The 22,853-nt window shown below is 36.6% G+C and overlaps 1 protein-coding gene across 1 annotated transcript in view; it reads left to right on the forward strand.

Moving 5' to 3' along the window:
• The first annotated feature begins 452 nt into the window (after positions 1-452).
• KYNU (kynureninase) overlaps positions 453-22,853 on the forward strand; it is a 106,378-nt gene continuing 83,977 nt past the window's right edge. The window contains 3 exon segments of the mRNA XM_082465092.1: positions 453-2,207; positions 7,890-8,015; positions 8,638-8,819. Coding sequence (XP_082321218.1) covers positions 7,969-8,015; positions 8,638-8,819 — 229 coding nt within the window. The 5' untranslated portion in view covers positions 453-2,207; positions 7,890-7,968.

A 22,853-nucleotide genomic window follows, 5' to 3' on the forward strand; every position in this document is an offset into this window, starting at 1 on the left:
TGATGGAAGGAAATGAATCATCTTCTGAAAAAAAAAAAAAAACAACCTAATTCAACACATATTTTCTTAGCTCTATTCATGGGCAAACTCTGAAGAGGATAAAATCAAATTCTCTGCCTTTCAGAGACATATCATGTTACAGGTCAGATGACATACATGGAAATTAATAGACAACTCTGAATTGGTACAACATTTATCCTGGCAACATGTTTCCTCTTTCTGTTTCCAAAAAAGAAGAAACGGAAGCTCACTCTGTTCTTTCTTTTCCCTCCACAGCTGGCCTTGCAGTGGATCTTTCTTTCACCACTCCTGTCACGACTTGTTATCTCACAATCCTTTATATTTTTAGGGGCTTATGTGAATATTGTAAAGATTTTATAATGGAAAACCATTATATCCCCAGGAACAAAGAATATTCTTAATACTTTTTAAGGTAGCAAATTAAAAAAGACAGATATACAAAATATAAGAATTAGAATGATAGCTTAGACCTCCAAGCAAGTTCTTTGAAAGTGGCTATGTTAAACAATAGTTTTTAAGACAATATTTTTATGGCATGGTCTTTAACATTATCAAAAGACTTTAGAAGAAGTAATGTGAAAGCAAGACACTTAATCTCTATCTCTACTTCTATATGTATCTATATCTGTCTCCTGTAGTTAAAGGAGTATAATTCTCCTACCAAAAATGACACAGACTTCACCCTCAGGCTCACTTCCTGGATATTAGAACTGGACAAATTGTCTAACACTCTTACAGCATAAGGAATAAGCAAAATAGAAAAAAAACCCCACAAAACTTGAGGTACTCTGGATTCAAAGTTTTATTCTTCCAACTTAATAAAATTAAGACACCCTATAGTATTATTGTAATGATAAGATTCATGAGATGAAATACATTTTCTTTCCACTGTTCAATTACTTGTATGAAAGTGACTTCATGTCTTTTATCCCCATCTCTCATACACTGGAGGGTAATGTTTTTGGTCTGGTTAACTAAAAAAAAAAAGGGACGTGTTACTTATTAACTTATGTGTCTTGGTACACTGGCTCTCTAGGTGCATTGTTTTATATCTCAGTAATCTTGATGGAAAGGTACTTTTATGTCTCCATCTGATAGATGGCATATGAGCCTCAGCACAGGTGAGGTAAATTGTCCAGAGTTACACAGCAAACATACGGTAGAGATGATTGAATCAAATAATGCTGTACCTGGTATGGTGTGGAGCTCAACAAGGGGTAGATGTACAAGTGAGTTAATTATTCAGGCCCAGTCTCTATCTTTGGTCTTCATTCTGAAACATTTTGCTCTTGGTTTTTGATACCTAAAAGGATATTCACTAAAAGACCCAAGCTCCGGAATAAGCGTAAAGAGATAATGAAGGTAGAACAATAGATAGCCCGCAGGCTTAAAGGAATAATTTCCATTTATGAAGTTTCCTAGGCTAGTTTCCACTTGATCTTCAAACTCTAACTCTTTCTTCCTTGATTGTTTTGTTAACTGTCTAGATTTATGATTTAGGACTTCTAAAAATCCACCTATTGGGCAATAAAGTATATTCTAGAATTGAGGGCCAATATTAAACTTTCAACTAAAATGTTAATTCATTAAATATCAAACTCTACCTTCAGACTAGAAACTCACAGTGCTTTTGACAGTGGGGTACTGCCTCAAAATCTAAGTTTTCCTTATCTCCCAGAGTTGGGAAAGAACTCTTCTCTAGTCCTTAGTGTATTCCATAGCCCAAAGCAAGGAAGGAATGCACATTTGGGGATTTAGCTCCTGGACAAACTCATTGGTTCAGTTCACACAAAAATGAGGATAATCTATTTACTCTATAGGATTATTATAGGATATAGCTCACATTCTCAAAGGTCTTAGTTGGAGGACAAAGAAGTGTTTATCTAAGTGTAAAGGGCAGAGCTCCTTAGGGAGCTGCCCTAAGCAGAGCCCCTAGTGTTTGAAATAGAAAGGAGGAGCAGCATTTTGTTTAGATGTTTGTCAGTGATTGGAGATTGACAATCAGCATACACAGAGTGGGAAGAACTAAAGTTGGCTCACAGAGTCCCCGAAGGGTGGAGTCTGAGCAGAAGCGCTTTCAATTTCTCACCCAGAAGTCTGGCCTCCTGTAACGAACTCTTGAGAGTTTTTTTTTGTTGTTGAAGGAGAAACACTGGGAGCTGTGGACCCCACTGGAATCCTAGCCGGTAAGCCCTGAGACACTGATATATATACTCTGTACACAAATATACATTCAGTGATTTTTCTAAAGGGATATTCTCTCTGCTAGAATTCTTGTCATAATGCTTTAGAGGTTTCTTCTGCCAGTTTCTTCTCTTTTTCTCCTCCAAATTATTTTCATAAAAACGGTGCAACACCCTAAAAGTGTTCTCACCTTTAAAACTGCGAGTTAAATGAAGAGATTTTCACCAATATAGTAAAAAAAGTATTGATGTCAATAGTATACTGCAATTCATCTACTGAAAGATAGTTATAGTTGAATAAGTTAATCTTGGTACTTGAGTTTAAATGGTAAGATTTGATCAAAATTCAGATTATTAAATAAGCTTTAGGTCCTTTGTTTTCTGGTAACTCTAGTTGTCTTTGGTGCTGTTAGTCATATTCAGTTTTTGTTTAGAGAAGTGAAAATGTCTATTTCTTGAGTAAGGTTTCTTCCCCTTTCACTCTGTGAAATGTTTGCCTAAGAATGGAAGGTTGATACACATTTTTTCTATATAGCTAAAAGAGTTTCTTTTTTCTTTCCTGCTTTTACTCTGAGGACGGAGGGGTGTTTTTTAGGTAGTAATATTGCAGCAAATGCATTGAACTTATTAATGTGAAACTCAGCATATAATTCATATAAGCTTAGATATGAAGTATGCAGCTATGTCAGTGATGTCACTCATTCCTCAAACAATGATATATTTAAAGAACACTGTTCCATGCACATATATTAAGTAATACTTTCTTTCTCAATGAAAAGCTACACACTTTCTTCATAATTTGCTTTACCAGGTTCTAATCTTTGGACTCAAGTGAATAATTTGCTCATTTCAGGCATGAAACCTGAAACTGTGTAAAGATTAACTACTGGGTAGTTTAACCTTAGACCTGTGGGCAACTAGGAGATCCTGAATTCCATAATTCCATAAAAAAGTTTTTATGACTATAAGAGTTTCAGCTTTAAAGTTTTAGCTGTCTAAATAAAATTGAAAACACAGTTTACAAAATTTCAAAAGCTAAATTGACAGTAAAATGGCAATTTCCATCACAAGGTATTAATATGAAAATATATTATGAGACTATCTTTTATCTCTTTAGAAAGGAATTTACTTAAATAATTTTATTTGATCCTAACCATGATCTTCTGAAGTAGAATTTAAGATAGTTTTATATAACATTGCAGCAGAGAAATGTTAGGTGACTCGCCTAAGACCATATGTGTACATGTCCACTTTTAAAATAAAATTAACACTAAATACATGAAGTATAAAATTCAGAATTTTTTAAAACTTGGGTTGAATTTCTTTATTTCAATATCAGAGCATGTCAATTTACCTGCAAATGGTAAACCTAAACAAGGCATAAAATTACAGTTTATTAAGCACTAATTGTCTTAGTGGTGGGGTGAGTGCAGAATTTAGCAGGAATTGTTATGAGTTAATAAACTGGTTTCTTGGAGTGAGGGCACTGTGTTGTCATGGGCACTGAGGATTTTATTTACTTCTGTCGGGAGCTGTGCCTGTTGGCAGGGTGGCACCCAGTTTGCTCTTCTGGAAAGACTATTTCACCAGCAGATATCTTACTGTCAGTGCAGGTGAGGTTTTGACACCTGGGCTATGACAGGCCCAGAAGTAGGACCAGCACTTTAACCTTTGCCTGGCTGGGACTGAAAGGATTAAAAAGAGTAGATGGAGTTATAGCCTGTGGTGCTTTGCAGACTGAGTACAGGGCTGAAAAAAGAAATAAAGGGAGAGAAAGGGAATGAACCAAAGAAACACTGAAAGGAAAATCAGGAAACAAGATTGAAAGAAAAAGAAGTGAGAGGTTCAAGTCTTGGGTCAGGAATTCTTCTCTGCACATTCCACCCACATGCCCTGTCAAAGACGAGCACAATTTGACTCAGCTCCTCAGGCAAGTGCAGTGCCAAATTGTGAGCTCTATTATCCTTCTCTTTCATTTTTGTTTCTACTCTATTGATTCCAGAGTTTGGTCTCAAAATAGGGGAAAATGACTCTGATCCCTCAGAATTGTTACAGGGATTAAATAAGAAACAAATATAAAGAGGCTAATGAGTTAATACAAGTATTTTTTTTTAAATGAAGTTGAATTTTATTGCTAATATGATGGTAGAAAATTAATTTGTGTATTGATTTAGATAACCCAGTTAGAGTTTAGAGTCAACCCTGATGAACTCTGAAAGTGCTGACTCTCCAAAGGAAGTCTCAAATATAGGGCAAGCTCTCTTGATTCTGAATCCCATTGAAAATGTTCCTTTAATTATTTCCTCTGTGGTTGGAATGAGGAGGGTATTCCTCTAGTAACAGTCATTAATCCTGTCAAATAATTCACCAAGCTATTTTGTGAATCTTATTCAATTGCCATTTGGGGGGGAACACTCTATCTGAAAGGCACTGCTCAGGAATGGGTTGGCTACAAAGATAAATTAAACAGGATTCAGGCGCCCAGGTAGATTACAGTTCAATAGCAACTCAATCAAGCTACCATAAGTAATGGGTTTATAGTAAAGACACACTTGATAGACAGAAAAACAGCTCATGGGATTCTTGGAACAGTCAAGCAGGCAGCCTCCCAGGCCTTGCACATAGTTTATTGCACAAAAAGATTCAATGACCCTCCTGACCGGCTTGTCTTGTCACCTTTTCAGGAGGCATAGCTGTTTTATCTCTTGCCATCATGTGATTAAGTGATTCTTACTTGCTGTTGGAATCATTTCATGTTTTAACAATCAGTGGTTTGGTCTGAGTCCGAAAAATGAGTCACTCATGACAATACTCCTTCTAGACCCTACCATTTTATTGCTCCTCTCTTTGACTCTTTTAAATTTTTGCTTCTGTTTCTAACTGAATAAATAGCTATATCTCACAGCTCAGATTCTTGGAAGAATTGGATTATATGTTCAGCTAAACACCATCATGACTGTTGGGCTAGAGCTTTTACAGCAAGGCATTCACAGACCACTGACAAAACAGTGCATTGTCTTTAGTGGGTCGAATGTCCAGCAAAGGTCTGGTCTACTTACTGTGACCAGGCAATTGATAATGTCAAGCAGTGGAGACACATTCATTGCTATTTAAAAGGCAGGTTCCTTCATCAGAAAACTATAGGTAGAGACCCAGATAAAATCAAGTTGTAGGCATGGCAAGCATGTTTGGTTTTTCCCATACACATATGTATCTAAATAATTATAGTACCTAGCAGAATATATTATCATAAGAGATGTGCTCATAAGTGTTATAGGTGTCCAGAAGAAAAGACTACTTTTAGCTCAGATAACATGACAAGTCTCATGAAAAACAACAGTATTTGAGCTAGGGCTTGAAGGGTGACTAGGATCTGAATATGTAAAAGGGAAAGTATAACATTTTAGGCAAAGGGACAGAAAAATCACAGAGATAGAAAATTTCATGAAGCGGACAAATAATTTAGTTTGGTCAGGTATTAAAAGAACCATCAACATCAATATCAAAAGCTTTGACATTGGTACAAAAGCATGAATCGGAGCAACTGGAAACTATTAACTAAAAAGAAGCTAAAAAACATACTCAGATAAAGCTCAGTAACCTTATCTGGGAATATAAAGAATGGCTCATCAGGGGAGACAATTGGCAATTGAGAAAGGAAGAGGTCAAATAAATAAGCAGGAGAATTTAAGTTCAGAATACAGGAAGTATGTCTATTGTAAAACACTCAGATATACAACTCTTAATTGCTTAACACTGTGTGTTGGTTGCGGGGGGAGGAGAGAGAGTGAGGGGTAGAAGAAAGATGACTGAACTGAGATTCTAGAACCTCATCTCTGTTAGTTTCAGTTGGTCCCTAAGAGTTCTAGACTTTATGTACAGTCTATGAGTTGAAAAATATCAAACTTCTACCTTCTGATGCAATTTTCTCATGAGCTACAGACTCAAACATTCAATCCCCAGCTTGATACTTCTACCTGGATGTTTAATACTCACCTCAAACTTAACATGTCCTAAACAGAACTCTGATTTTCCTCCTCAAAATTTTTCTTTCCTAGATATTTATTTCACCACTTTGAACATATTTGCTCATATCCCAAAGCTAAAAGTCACTCCCTTTCTTCTTCTCACCAGAGATAATTTATCTACTTTTTTCTCCAAAATATGTCATAAATCCACACATTTCTACTTTTCCCCTCACCATATTTAGTCTACTATCATTTTTTCCCTGAACTACTAAAGTAGCCTTAATTTGCCTCTCTTTTTTTCACTCTTATAATTCATCAGAAAGCAGAAAAAATGACTTTTATTTAATGTAAAGTAACATCATATCACTCTCCTACTCAAGACCCTCCAGTGATTTCCCATTAAAGAGAAAAATAGCCAAACTCCCTTCTGGCTTTCAACGTTCTTTATGATAAACTTTTGCCTCTGCTTCTCTTACCTTATAGTCTTCCCTTCTCCTTGATTCCATGACTGCATTAGTTGAACAGCCCAAACCCATCTCCACCTCAGGACCTTTGCACTTTCTGTCATCTTCCTCCAGGTCCAGATCTTCACATGCCTAACTTTATAACATGATTCAGAAATGCTCCTATATCCCTGCCTCAGAGAGATGCACTTGACCCACCCCTCTAAGGTAGCAGTTCCATGCCCCAATGACTCTCTATCCCATTCTCTGCTCTCTCTACTCATAGCTCTTGAAACTATCTGAAGTTACATTATTTTATTTAATTATGTTTCCCTTCTTCCACTAAAAAGTGAACTCAACAAAAGTCACTATTTATATACTCTCTTAGATACTGCTGTTCTACCAGTGTTTGGAGCTACACTGCAGTTGCTCAATAAATATTTGTTGAAAGAGTAAATAAATGGAAGACTGTATATGTGGTGTCGACAATAGTACAAGTATGTAAGTAAAACTAGCCTGAGCAAATTTCTTGACACCCACCAGTCTCTGTTCCCAGAGAGTGTTCCAACAGGTTCTTAGATGTGTGTGTTAAATTAGATGCCCACCCCTCAGGCCGGAGTTTTAATATAAGCAGGTGAGCCTCCTTGACTGTAAGTCTAAGCACAATTGGCTGCCTCTGAGCCGGCCCCTGGGACAGGTGAGTCAGAGCACGTAAGCTCATTAAGAGCTATTACTCAGGTCCCTACTCTTTTGTGAGTCTTGGGACTCCAGCCCTATTGACTATCCAAATTTTCTGTTTTGGGGGCTTGTCTCTTAAATGCATGTCTTAAAACTTGAGGTATCTGATGTGGGGTTTGAACCCTTTGCTTCTCAGGGAGAAGCTCCAGGTTTTGATTCCTTCCAGATTGTGGGTCACCACATGGGCAAGAGGGTGTTAAGGCCAGATTGTGTCCTAGCCTCTTCTACTCACTTCAGTGTGGTTTTCTCCTCGTTCTCCTGATGTGTAGTTGATGCTCAGCCAGCCTTTAGGGTTTTTCAGAGGAAACTGCTTCATATGTAGTTGTAGACTCAGTGTGTCTGCGGGGTCAAGTGAGTTCAGTATCTTCCTGCGCTGCCATCTTAAACAGGAAGCCTCTCCTATTCTTGCTCAATTTCAAAAAACTAAAACTTTGGGAAATAAATACAAATATAAAAAATAAATACAAAATAAATATAAATATAAATCTCCATTGTCATTTATCCCTTTCCGAAATTTAAGTTTTCTTTCCAAAAAGGTGGGAAGTGTTAGAATGATGACTAAAGGAAGCAGGAAGTGCTTTCAAGAAACACCACAGGGTCCTGCTTTGTTCAAAGATGCTCTGTATGACTGTGAAAGAGAAGTTTCTCATTAGCAGCAGCAGGTAGATCTCTTTGGTCTTCATATGGCAAAAATTACTAACATTATTTAAGGTTTTTAAATACTTATTCATCGATATTGTTTTTATTCACAATAAAGAATTTGTTAAGGTTCTATTGTATATATGTTCATATTTTTAAAACTATGATCCAAGAATCATTGGGGATGGGAGAGTGGAGGTGGGCTAGGGAGAAGGAGGATAAGCTAGGTGGGGCACTGCTCTTCTATACTTTTCACAAAAGCATCTTTACTGTTACCTCCTAGTAAGACACCTAAAGGAAAAAGTGCTGACATTATATATGTTTGAATGTCATTAATTTGGACCACTTCTCAGAAAATAAAAATGGAAAGAGCTAACACTTATTGAGAGCTTACTTTGTCTTGAGCACCATTACCTAATTCAGTCCTTTCAGCATCCCTAAGTTACTATTATTTTCATTATTATGTGCATGAGAAAAACTCAGGCATGGGGTTTAATGCTGATTGTTAATTATATTATTCGTGAGGTTGGGAAGATGAGAAGCTTAGTTAAGACAAAAGGTGTTTTACCTAAAAGCTAATTTTCTACCAAAAAAAAAAATGATGGTGGCTAGATTATTTTTAATTTTTTTCAAATTAATTTTTAGAGGAGAACTTATAATGGAACATTCACCTCTTGAGTTACCAGCTGACACAGTCCGACGCATCGCATCTGAACTTAGATGTCACCCAACAGATGACAGGGTTGCCCTCCGCCTCGATGAGGAAGATAAGCTGAGGCACTTCAGGGAGTGTTTTTATATTCCCAAAATGCAGGATCTGCCTCCAAGTAAGAATACTGGAAAGGGTTTTACTTTTCTTAATCAATTTATTAACATATTTGCTACTGCATGTGTTCATCATAAATCTTTGAAAATCATCGTTCTATTACATAATAGAGCCATTGCAATTGTGTCTGCAAAACAGCAGGCACCTGGTGGTATTAAATCAACCTGTCAGCCTACCTTAGTCTCAGATTCTATATGTTTCCTCTCCTCTTCTGAAGAAAATACTTACAGGGTTCTTATATTGTCATCTAGTTCTCTGAACAATAGAGTTACTGATTGAAAATTATAGCAGATGCATTTACTTGTTCTCTTAAGCACTCAGAGCTCAAAAAAAATCTTTTTCAATACAGTATTAGAATACCTTTTGTTTTGTGGCACCTAGTTCATGATAACATATTTGTCTAAGAGAGAATATTATTTTGGGACTTGGATGTATTAGGAAGGATGTTATATAAGTAGCCATCTTTGTGTGTTGTGGCACGTATGACTTACAAAAAATAATTAAATAAATAAAATCAATTCCTAAGAAATGCATATTGCATTTCAAAAAATTAATACAGTAAACTGACTTTGTTCTTGTTTTGGAGGATGTTCTGTTTCAAAAAAAATAGGTAGCACAGGTAAAAAAAATGAAACAATTTTTCATATTTGGCTTAGCTCCATTTTCCATCGATGAAAAAGTTTGCAAGTTGAATAGAACTGATCCACCAAAATGGGTTTCACATACTTAATAATTCAGTCTAATTTCCTTGTTTCTTCAGATTAACTGTGGCAGGTACAATTTTGGATACTCATAATCCAAGAGCGTTAGCTAATATGATTTTAAGATGAGATTGGGTTACATAACTGTCATATTTGGCTTATATTTTATTATGTAACACAAGATGGCACCTTGTAAAATTATGTAAGTGTAAAATAAAAGGAAGCCTTGTATCCAATTTAAAGTTGCTTACTATCAATTGAGGAAGACATTGATGAGACCAGATAAAATGGGGTTATAAGTGAAGTGATGTGGGATCACAGGAAAAAATTTTCTATGTCTTTCTGGAATCTAAAATGCAAGGGCATTTTGATTTGAAAGTTAAGGGATAAAAAGAAATATTAATGTGTGAAATATGATGAAATTAAATCTAGGAATATTCTATCAGTGATGGGAAGGAAGGGGCCTCGTAACATACAGAACACAGTGTGGAAGTCCTCAAAAATTCCCAGGACCCACTTAAGACAAGTTAGCTCTGGTGACCCTGCCCCTATGCGTTCTCCAGCCTCTGGGCTGCCTGGGGCTTTGATGAGCCCCTAGTTCAGGCATGACAGCAGAACCCTGGAGTGCCACAGAGTTTAAGATTGCCTTCTCAGCACACAACAAAACTATAAATTGGGAATCAAGGCTTTAGAACTTTATGCCATTTATTGAAAGCTGTAATTTCCCCATGATTTAAAAAACTTTATTTTATTCCTTTTCATGAGTGATAAGAAAAACAGACACAACAAAGTAAGCAAATAAATACACTAACAAGACCTTTCCAGTGAGGGCAGAAGATGGTATCAGAGAGAAGGAAGAACTGAGGAGAGAAAATGGCCAGTGGTACATCGTAGCTGCAGCCTGGGCTGAGATTCCTTGGGAAATAATGCTAACTAATGGCCACATCTAGACACCCATCTATGAACAATGGCTACTTCCTCAACACTGGAGGTGATACATTAGGGAGTTTTGATTTCTTTGTCTGTCTTTCTTTTCTTAAGATGTCTTTCTTCCATGTACTACCATTAGGGATTTGACGTAGGACCCAACTCTGGATTTTCAGGTATAAAACCTATTGAAATAAATGGGTACACAGAAAGTTAAAATGCTATTTTGAATTTATCACTTTTTCTGTTACTAAACTTAAGCCTCATTAACTAACATAACTCTCATCCTCATGTTGAGTCACTTACATTCAACAAATATTTATTAGTTACCTTTACACATTCCCCCTCATGCCTTGAAACTTACTTTCTAATCCAACTCTCCCATTCCCAGCTCAATGGATTTGTAGTATAAACAACTAACAAAACTCACAGGGTATGTCCTGGGAGGCACTGTGGTCTGATTTTAATACCAGATCAACACAGGACTCTTCTACTAAGCTTTGAGGTAATTTAATCAGAACCCAGATAAAGATAGTAATGTACATATAATCACTTTATTATACTTAAGAGTTGACTCTAGTATCCTGATTATAGGTATCACATTTGTATAAATAGAAAATAACTTAAAAATCACAACCTTGGTTAAGTTATTGCTGATTCTTAAAGAAATATAAGGGGAAAGAAGATGAATTGATTCAATAAAAATTTAAACAATTCATTTGTTAAAAAAATACAGTTTTGAATGATACAAAAATTTACTTCATTAACCCCAGGAGTTTTTCTAAATTAGTTATTGTCAAAGTGTGTGGTCTCCTGACCAGCACATGAGGATCACCAGGGAATTTACCAGAACTATCAATTTCTTGGGTACCGCCCCAGAATTACTAAATCAGAGACTCTGAGGAGAGCCCAGTCATCTGTACTTGGTCTCTTCGGATGGTGTCATAGATAGTTGGATTAATTAACTTCTATTCTCATTATTCTCACTCTAGGAGTTCCTTACTCTCTGAAGGTTCATCCTTTCAACAAATATTTATTAAGCACTTAATCTGTTCCAAACATTATTCTCAAAACAATTTATCGTGAACTAAAGAGCAAAGTTGTCACTTTCCTGAACTTTTATTCAAGTATGAGGAAACAGATAATAAACAAAATTACAAACAATGTAATGTGTACTCTATCTGGTAGTGTGCTAAGTGTTATAAGGGCCGGGAGGGTGGGAGGAGTGTCATTTTACTCAGGGTGGTCTTCGAGGGAAACACTGATGAGATGACACCTGAGCAGAGATAAGAATAAAGTGTGAAAGTGAGCCTTAAGGATACAGAGGTGAAGACAAGCCTGGTGGCTCTTTAAGTTTGCCCTGCCAACCGTCTTTAGTAAGTTAAATTTAAGCTATCCAAACAAGATCTACTATTATTCTGACTCCGTGATATTTAGCCTTGGTTAGATAAAGCTGACATAGAAAACTATCATGCTTGAGTTTGTATCCAGGGATTCTATATAACATAACAGAGCCTCTTCAGTTCAACTACTGTTAGTCTCAGAAGACAGTGACAAGTATGAGGTATCAGTAAACGAAATAAAGGAAAGTGTGCTTTTCAACATAAACTGGAATCCTTTATTTAATGATAGCTAATGCTGTGTTAAATAAAGGCTTTATCCAGCTATAAAAGACATCTATTTATGACTGTGATTTTAATAATGACTTAAATAATATCCATAAGAAAAACAATGGAGTATTTCTTACTTAAAAGCTAAATTTTCTAGACATTTTGAACTTCTCATGGCAGTTGTGTTCTGTAATTTAACGGACTTATTTGTATCCTTCTCTTTTCTTTTGTATTACTCTATCTGCTCCCTGAGAGTAGGGACTGTCTGATTTCTCTATGTCTGAGTGGGTGTCATCTAGGCAGACCCTAGTGGGGGAGGCAGCCAATAAGATCTTATCCCTCAGAGAGAAGAGCATGTGCAAAGACACAAGCAAGAGAAAGCAAAGCTACAGACATGATCAAAAGATACTATGTAAATAGGTGGGTGTGGGTAAACAGTAAATAGTATATATACAATAGGGTAAATAGGATAAGAGGGTAATCGCTATAATAGCGTAAATAGAAAATAGGTGGGTGTGGGTAACTGGCAATAAACTAAATAATTCGAAAAAAAATTTTAACTATTAATACTTTGTAGTGTTTGGAATTTATGCTGAGTTTATACATAGCTGTGAAAAAAGAGCTTGTGAGAACAAAATAGTATATTCATGTTATGGATATCATTTCATCAACAGTGTAGAATCATACTGAAGAGGGTGAAAATAGAATTAAAGAAATGATTTAGAATATCTTTGCAGAAATCCAAAAGGGATTGTGAAAATCGAAGTAAATGCATTGGAGGGGAAAAAAGGGAAGAGACTCAAGAAATGTTTGGAAGACTCATTGAATAAGCCTGAATCATTAGCCATTGAATAAACTATTAAGTAGGAGAAACATAGTGTGAGCCAGACTTTCTGATTTAAGTAACTAGTGGTAACTAGTTACTTAAATAACTTATTTGGAAACTGTTTATTTAAAGAGAACCCAGGTTTGTTTTTTTTTCCTTGTTGCTCTGCCCTTTGCGGCCTTCACCTCAGAGTCCAAGAAGTTGGTAACTGTGTTTCAAGCAGTAGAAGCAGGTAGGGTCAAAGAAGAGTGTGTCTGTGCTCTCCCTTGAAGAAGGTTCCCAGGAGTAGGCTTATTACATATCCACCTGCCCACCACGCCATGACCCCATCTCTCTGCAAGGAAGACTGAGTGTAAAATATCATTTTTATGCTTGCGTTACCAAACCAGGTACATCTGCAGCAAGACAAACACTGAGATGCTGAGATTTGCAGCAAGAAAAGGGTTATTCATAAGGCAGTCAAGCAAGGAGACAGGAAAACAAATCTCAAATCCTCCTCCCTGGAGGTGAAGGGCTTTAGATATTTATGGGATAAAGAAGCAGGGTAGTCTGGGGCATGGGGGTCGTGGAGAAAGGTGACTGGAGATAAGAAAAAGGTGAGGTAATTGTTATTCTGTGGCAGCACAACTGAGCTATACGCTTCTTCATGGGACACATGTTCACAAAATGGTGACCTCAGATGTTCTGAGGGTCGACTTTTTGGCCCTCTGACGTCAAAAGCTCACCATCAGATGCTGGCGCATGCCCAGTGGTCAGTGGTCTCAACCAGTCTTAACTGGTTTGAGCTCAAACTGGACTGAGTTGACTCCAAGTTCCTGAAAAAATGACTTGGGCAAACATCTTATTGTTTAGGTTACATGCTGCTTAGAGGATATGCAAATGTTTGTAAAAAACAATAACAGCCAGCTTAATCAGTGAAGGCAGATTGCAGCTTATTATTCATTAACCAAGTTATCACTTAATGGATCTAACTGATAACTACCCTCAGTTTCACTTGGAAGCCACATGCTTTTGTTTTGCTTTGTTTTGTTTTATTTTGTTTTGAATAAGAAGATTAGTCCCAGACCTTCTGAAATAACTACATAAGGAATTAGTTGGACAAATTTTAATAACATGCCTATACCTACATCTCACACCAGACCAATTTTTTTTGGCCGCAGCACGCAGCTTGCAGGATCTTAGTTCCCCAACTAGGGACTGAACCCATGCCCCCTGCAGTGGAAACGTGGAGTCTTAACCACTGGACCACTGGGAATTCCCCAGACCAATTAAATTGTAATCTCTGAGTCAAGCCCAGGTACCATATTTTTTTAAAGCTCCTGATGTGATGGACTAGTACATAAATTCAAATGAAATATATAAAGATCATGAGGATATATATATTATTTTTAAAAATTAACATTCATGAATAGATTATCATAACTAGTTTAAAAAGTATTATACCCACATATTTATAATTTTAAAATGATTGTTTATCTCTCTCAAAAACAGAAGACTATCTGGTACTGGTATCTAACAACATATTTGCAATTAGGATCATGTTTGGCCAACTTTGATAATACTAGTTGGATGCTCCAAACACACTGAGTGCTCTTTTTGTGGAAAGCATTAGAGTAGGAAATTTATATATGTTGAAGACATAAAACTCTACTCAAAGACTCTAAAATACTTACAACTCAAAATTTAAAATAGCTTCATTAGCATGCCAATAATTAATATATTAAGGGGGCACGTTTCCTTTCAGTTACCTGAACCTAGTGAAATGTAGCAGAATTTAAATCACTCCAAAAGCACCTGACCTGAGAGGGCTACTCGTTGGGTTATTTTAACTACAGCAGAAAGGGTCTAGAAATATACTGTAAGAGGTGGCAGGCAGTGGTAATGGATAGGATCAAAAGACATCAGCAGAAGTATGCATTCACTACTTTAGGCAACTGGATGTGGGAAGTCTCCAATGAGGAGGGATTGCTAAAGAAAAAAGTACTAAAACGTAACCCATAAAGGAAAGATCTACTAATATAAAGGCACTAAAGCCAGATTACAGTTTTCTTATCTTTATTTTCTCACTTCATTGAAGGAATTAAAAGCAGCAGCAGTGAGGAACAAGAAGAACAAACTACAATACACATATTCCTCTGTTCCAAACTATAATTTTCTGAATTAGATCAACCCTGAGCTGGGGATGGGGAAAACCTTTGAATCTGAAGTGATGTTGAAATTTTTATTCATATTTAAGAAGCAAAAATGAAACTGGTTTCTGGGTTAGATTTAAAAACATATAAATGAACTAAAAGAATAAGCAAATAAGGTCCAGAGTGATGGACATTTTTGATGCATTGAAATTACTAAGAAGCAAACAAATGAGTTTCCAGAATCATGAACTCTAGAGCAATCATAGCACAACCTTTGTCAAGAGATGAGACTTCCAGACAAATGAGGTGAGGCCTGTTTGTAGAAAGCTGAAACTCTTCAGTTCTTAGACCATTTAAAGTCAAGTGAACCTTTAAGGAGGATGTTATAGGTTGAATTGTGTCCCCTAAAAATTTAAATGTCCTAACCACTAGTACCACAGAAAGTAACCTTATTTGGAGATGGAGTGTGTAGATGTAATCAGATTAAAATGAACTCAATAAGATGGGTCTTAATACAATATGACTTATAAAAAGGGGATATCTGGAGACCAATGGGGAGATATGCAAGAGGACTACTGAGAAATTATAAAAGCTTATGCCCAAATCGACATCTCCTACTTCAAAGAAAAGTAATATGAATGCATCATTTCTAAAATACATATTCTGGCAGAACACTAAATCCTCAATATTCTAAAAAATTGTAAACAGACAGAAAATATCCTGAAGAACAAGAATGACTGGTTTAGGTCAAACCTGACTTGACTTTGGAAGAAAGAATAAATGCAATGAATGTTTTCAGAAAGGGAACTCTCCCCAGGCCATGAACATGGAAATATTAAACAAGCTGCCCAATAGACCCCACAAGATGTTGAAGTTGTGTAACAGTCAGACCACTGGCATTGAATGAATAGGAAATAAGTTCTAACCTGGAGCCCATCCATTCTCATGGAGTTATTCCAGAAGACTCTAGACTCGGACTCAAGCTATAGGAAGCAGGAGATAATTATCAGCAATGATCAGTGTGACAGTCAAGAACTGACATGACAATTGACAATTTAAAGATGGGAACCAATGAGTCATGACTGACCCTGAGGTCCAGCAAATAATGGACATCCTAGCCAAGGAGCTTCTCTTGGCACAAATGCAGAACAACTCCAGACACTCAGGGAACACACAAAGAATATATAAAGTATCATGTCATCTACAAATAGTGACAATTTTCTCTCTTCCTTTCTAATTTGATTGTGATTTCTTTCTTTTTCATGTCAGATTGCTGTGGCTAGAATTTTCAATGCTATGTTTAATAGAAGTGGTGAGAATGGACATCCTTTTCTTGTTCCTGAATTTAGAGGAAAGGCTTTCAGCTTCTCAGTATTGATTATGAGGTTGGCCATGGGTCTGTCGTAAATGGACTTTACTATGTTGAGATATGGTCCTCTATATCCACTTTGATGAGAGTTTTTATTATGAACGGATGTTGAATTTTGTCAAAAGTTTTTGCTGTGTCTACTGAGATGATCAGGTGATTTTTATCCTTCCTATTGTTAATGTGTTGCATCACACTAATTGATTTGTAAGTGCTGAACCATCCCTGTGACCATGGAATAAATCCAACTTGGTCATGGTATATGATCCTTTTTATATATTGTTGGGTTCAGTTTGCTAATATTTTGTTGAGGGCTTTTGCATCTATAGTCACCAAAGATTTTGGCCTATAATTTTCTTTCTTTGTAGTGGTTTTGTTTAGTTTTTATCTCAGGGTAACTGTGGCCTCACAGAATGAATTTGGGGGTGTTCATTTTTTTGAAATAGTTTGAGAAGGATAGGTATTAGTTCTTCTTTATATGTTTGATAGAATTCCCTTGTGAAGCCATCCGGTCCTGGACTTTTGTTTGCTGGGAGTTTTTGTTTGTTTGTTTTGTTTTTTATTACAAACTCAATTTCACTGATAGTGATTGGTCTCTTCAAGTTGTCTATTTATTCTTGAGTCAGTCTTGGCAGGTTGTATGTTTCTAGAAATTAGTCCATTTCTTCTAGGTTGTCCAATTTGTTGGCATATAACTGTTCATACTCTTCTCATGAGTTTTTGTATCTCTGTGGTACTGGTTGTTATATATCCTCTTTAATTTCTTATTTTGTTTATTTGGGTCTTCTCTCTTTTCTTCTTGGTAAGCCTGGCTAAAGGTTTATCAATTTTGTTTATCTTTTCAAAGAACAAGCTCTAGGTTTCATTGATCTTCTCTATTGTTTTTTTTGATCTGTATTTTATTTATTTCCTCTCTGATCTTTATTATTTCCTTTCTTTTGCTGACGTTGGGCTTTATTCTTCTTTTTCTAATTATTTTAGGTGGTAGTTTAGGTTATTTGAGATTTTTCTTATTTCTTGAAGAAGGCCTGTATCACTATAAACATCCCACTTAGAACTGCTTTTGCTGCAACCCATAGAAGTTCTCACTCATAATTTTTTTTTGAATTTTATTTTTTTATACAGCAGGTTCTTATTAGTCATCCATTTTATACCTATCAGTGTATACATGTCAATCCCAATCACCCAATTCATCACACCACCACCCCCACCCACCGCTGCTTTCCGCCCTTGGTGTCCAAACATTTGTTCTCTATATCTGTGTCTCTATTTCTGCCCTGCGAACTGGTTCATCTGTACCATTTTTCTAGGTTCCACATATATGCATTAATTTTACAATATTTGTTTTTCTCTTTCTGACTTACTTCACTCTGTATGACAGTCTCTAGATTCATCCACATGTCTACAAATAACCCAATTTCGTTCCTTTTTATGGCTGAATAATATTCCGTTGCATATATGTACCACATCTTTATCCATTCATCCGTTGATGGGCATTTAGGTTGCTTCCATGACCTGGCTATTGTAAATAGTGCAGCAATGAACATTGGGGTGTATGTGTCTTTTTGAATTATGGTTTTCTCTGGGTATATGCCCAGTAGTGGGATTGCTGGGTCATATGGTAGTTCTATTTTTAGTTTTTTTAGAAGCCTCCATACTGTTCTCCATAGTGGCTGTATCAATTTACATTCCCGCCAACAGTGCAAGAGGATTCCCTTTTCTCCACACCCTCTCCAGCATTTGTTGTTTGTAGATTTTCTGATGATGCCCATTCTAACTGGTGTGAGGTGATACCTCATAGTAGTTTTGATTTGCATTTCTCTAATAATTAGTGATGCTGAGCAGCTTTTCATCTACTTCTTGGCCATCTGTATGTCCTCTTTGGAGAAATGTCTATTTAGGTCTTCTGCCCATTTTTGGATTGGGTTGTTTGTTTTTTTAATATTGAGCTGCATGAGGTGTTCATATATTTTGGAGATTAATCCTTTGTCCGTTGATTCGTTTGCAAATATTTTCTCCCATTCTGAGGGTTGTCTTTTCATCTTGTTTGTAGTTTGCTTTGCAAAAGCTTTTAAGTTTCATTAGGCTCCATTTGTTTATTTTTGTTTTTATTTCCATTACTGTAGGAGATGGATCAAAAAAGATCTTGCTGTGATTTATGTCAGAGAATGCCTTCCTATGTTTTCCTCTAGGGTTTTATAGTGTCCGGTCTTACATTTAGGTCTTTAATCCATTTTGAGTTTATTTTTGTGTATGGTGTTAGGGAGTGTTCTAATTTCATTCTTTTACATGTTGCTGTCCAGTTTTCCAAGCACCACTTATTGAAGAGACTGTCTTTTCTCCATTGTACATCCTTGCCTCCTTTGTCATAGATTAGTTGACCATAGATGTGTGGGTTTATCTCTGGGTTTTCTATCCTGTTCCATTGATCTATATTTCTGTCTTTGTGGAGTACCATATTGTCTTGATTACTGTAGCTTTGTAGTATAGTCGGAAGTCAGGTAGTCTGATTCCTCCAGCTCCATTGTTTTCCCTCAAGAATGCTTTGGCTACTCGGGGTCTTCTGTGTCTCCATACAAATTTTAAGATTTTTTGTTCTAGTTCTCTAAAAAATGCCATTGGTAATTTGATAGGGATTGCACTGAATCTGTAGATTGCTTTGGGTAGTATAGTCATTTTCACAATATTGATTCTTCCAATCCAAGAATGTGGAATATCTCTCCAACTGTTAGTATCATCCTTAATTTCTTTCAACAGTGTCTTATAGTTTTCTGCATACAGGTCTTTTGTCTCCTTAGGTAGGTTTATTCCTAGGTATTTTATTCTTTTTGTGGCAATGGTAAATGGGAGTGTTTCCATAATTTCTCTTTCAGATTTTTCATCACTAGTGTATAGGAATGCAAGAGATTTCTGTGCATTAATTTTGTATCCTGCAACTTTACCAAATTCATTGATTAGCTCTGGTAGTTTTCTGGTGGCATCTTTAGGATTCTCTATGTATAGTATCCTGTCATCTGCAAACAGTGACAGTTTTACTTCTTCTTTTCCAATTTGTATTCCTTTTATTTCTTTTTCTTCTCTGATTGCCATGGCTGGGACTTCCAAAACTATGTTGAATAATAGTGGTGAGAGTGGACATCCTTGCCTTGTTCCTGATCTTAGAGGAAATGTTTTCAGTTTTTCACCATTGAGAATGATGCTTGCTGTGGGTTTGTTATATATGGCCTTTATTATGTTGAGGTAGGTTCTCTCTATGCCCACTTTCTGGAGAGTTTTTATCATAAATGGGTGTTGAATTTTGTCAAAAGCTTTTTCTGCATCTATTGAGATGATCATATGGTTTTCTTCTTCAATTTGTTAATATAGTGTATCACATTGATTGATTTGCATATATTGAAGAATACTTGCATCCCTGGGATAACTCCCACTTGATCATGGTGTATGATCCTTTTAATGTGTTGTTGGATTCTGTTTGCTAGTATTTTGTTGAGGATTTTTGCATCTATATTCATCAGTGATATTGGTTTGTAATTTCCTTTTTTGTAGTACCTTTTTCTGGTTTTGGTATCAGGGAGATGGTGGCCTCACAGAATGAGTTTGGGAATGTTCCTTCCTCTGCAATTTTTTGGAAGATTTTGAGAAGGATGGGTGTTAGCTCTTCTCTAAATGTTTGATAGAATTCACCTGTGAAGCCATCTGGTCCTGGACTTTTGTTTGTTGGAAGATTTTTAATCACAGTTTCAATTTCATTACTTGTGATTGGTCTGTTCATATCTTCTATTTCTTCCTGGTTCATTCTTGGAAGGTTATACCTTTCTAAGAATTTGTCCATTTCTTCCAGGTTGCCCATTTTATTGGCATAGAGCTGCTTGTAGTAATCTCTTATAATCCTTTGGATTTCTGCAGTGTCAGTTGTGATTTCTCCTTTTTCATTTCTAATTTTATTGATTGGAGTCTTCTCCCTCTTTTTCTTGATGAGTCTGGCTAATGGTTTATCAATTTTGTTTATCTTCTCAAAGAACCAGCTTTTAGTTTTATTGATCTTTGCTATTGTTTTCGTTGTTTCATTTATTTCTGCTCTGACCTTTATGATTTCTTTCCTTCTGCTAACTTTGGGTTTTGTTTGTTCTTTTTCCTCTAGTTACTTTAGGTGTAATGTTAGATTGTTTATTTGGGATTTTTCTTGTTTCTTGAGGTAGGCTTGCATAGCTATAAACTTCCCTCTTAGAAATGCTTTGGCCGCATGTCACAGGTTTTGGATCCTCGTGTTTTCATTGTCATTTGTCTCTAGGTATTTTTTGATTTCCTCTTTGATTTCTTCAGTGATCTCTTGGTTATTTAGTAACGTATTGTTTAGCCTACATGTGTTTGAGTTTTTAACGTTTTTTTCCCTGTAATTCATTTCTAATCTCATAGCATTGTGGTCAGAAAAGATGCTTGATATGATTTCAATTTTCTTAAATTTACTGTGGCTTGATTTGTGACCCAAGAGGTGATCTATCCTGGAGAATGTTCCATGCACACTTGAGAAGAAAGTGTATCTGCTGTTTTTGGATGGAATGTCCTATAAATATCAGTTAAATCTATCTGGTCTATTGTGTCATTTAAAGCTTGTGTTTCCTTATTAATTTTCTGTTTGGATGATCTGTCCATTGGTGTAAGTGAGGTGTTAAAGTCCCCCACTATTATTGTGTTACTGTAGATTTCCTCTTTTATAGCTGTTAGCAGTTGCCTTATGTATTGAGGTGCTCCTATGTTGGGTGCATATATATTTATAATTGTTATATCTTGTTCTTGGACTGATCCCTTGATCATTATGTACTGTCCTTCCTTGTCTCTTGTAACATTCTTTATTTTAAACTCTATTTTTCTGATATGAGTATTGCTACTCCAGCTTTCTTTTGATTTCCATTTGCATGGAGTATCTTTTTCCATCCCTTCACTTTCAGTCTGAATGTGTCCCTAGGTCTGAAGTGGGTCTCTTGTAGACAGCATATATATGGGTCTTGTTTTTGTATCCATTCAGCAAGCCTGTGTCTTTTGGTTGGAACATTTAATCCATTCACGTTTAAGGTAGTTATCGATATGTATGTTCTTATGACCATTTTCTTAATTGTTTTGGGTTTGTTATTGTAGGTCCTTTTCTTCTCTTGTGTTTCCCACTTAGAGAAGTTCCTTTAGCATTTGTTGTAGAGCTGGTTTGGTGGTGCTGAATTCTCTTAGCTTTTGATTGTCTGTAAAGCTTTTGATTTCTCCATCGAATTTGAATGAGATCCTTGCCGGGCAGAGTAATCTTGGTTGTAGGTTCTTTCCTTTCATCACTTTAAGTATATCATGCCACTCCCTTCTTGCTTGTAGACTTTCTGCTGAGAAATCAGCTGTTAACCTTATGGGAGTTCCCTTGTATGTTATTTGTCGTTTTTCCCTTGTTGCTTTCAATAATGTTTCTTTGTCTTTAATTTTTGCCAAGTTGATTACTATGTGTCTTGGCATGTTTCTACTTGGGTTTATCCTGTATGGGACTCTCTGCGTTTCCTGGACTTGGGTGGCTATTTCCTTTCCCATGTTAGGCAAGTTTTCGTCTATAATCTCTTCAAATATTTTCTCTGGTCCTTTCTCTCTCTCTTCTCCTTCTGGGACGCCTATAATGTGAATGTTGTTGCGTTTAATGTTGTCCCAGAGGTCTCTTAGGCTGTCTTCATTTCTTTTCATTCTTTTTTTTTGGTCTGTTCCGCAGCAGTGAATTCCACCATTCTGTCTTCCAGGTCACTTATCTGTTCTTCTGCCTCTGTTATTCTGCTATTGATTCCTTCTAGTGTAGTTTTCATTTAAGTTATTGTGTTGTTCATCTCTGTTTGTTTGTTCTTTAATTTTTCTAGGTCTTTGTTAAACATTTCTTGCATCTTCTGGATCTTTGCCTCCATTCTTTTTCCGAGGTCCTGGATCATCTTCACTCTCGTTATTCTGAATTCTTTTTCTGGAAGGTTGCCTATCTATCTCCACTTCATTTAGTTATTTTTCTGCAGTTTTATCTTGTTCCTTCATCTGGTACATAGCCCTCTGCCTTTTCATCTTGTCTATCTTTCTGTGAATGTGGTTTTTGTTCCACAGGCTGCAGGATTGTAGTCCTTCTTGATTCTGCTCTCTGCCCTCTGGTGGATGAGGCTATCTAAGAGGCTTGTGCAAGTTTCTTGATGGGAGGGACTGATGGTGGGTAGAGCTGGTTGTTGCTTTGGTGGGCAGAGCTCAGTAAAACTTTAGTCCACTTGTCTGCTGATGGGTGGGGCTGAGTTCCCTCCCTGTTGGTTGTTTGGCCTGAGGCGACCCAACACTGGAGCCTATCCGGGCTCTTTGGTGGGGCTAATGGAAGACTCTGGGAGGGCTCACACCAAGGATTACTTTCCAGGCCTTCTGCTGCCAGTGTCCTTGTCCTCATGGCAACACACAGCCACCCCCTGCCTCTGCAGCTGACC

Source organism: Balaenoptera physalus (genome assembly GCF_965194825.1).
Source record: "Balaenoptera physalus genome assembly, chromosome: 6".
Taxonomy (NCBI): domain Eukaryota; kingdom Metazoa; phylum Chordata; class Mammalia; order Artiodactyla; family Balaenopteridae; genus Balaenoptera; species Balaenoptera physalus.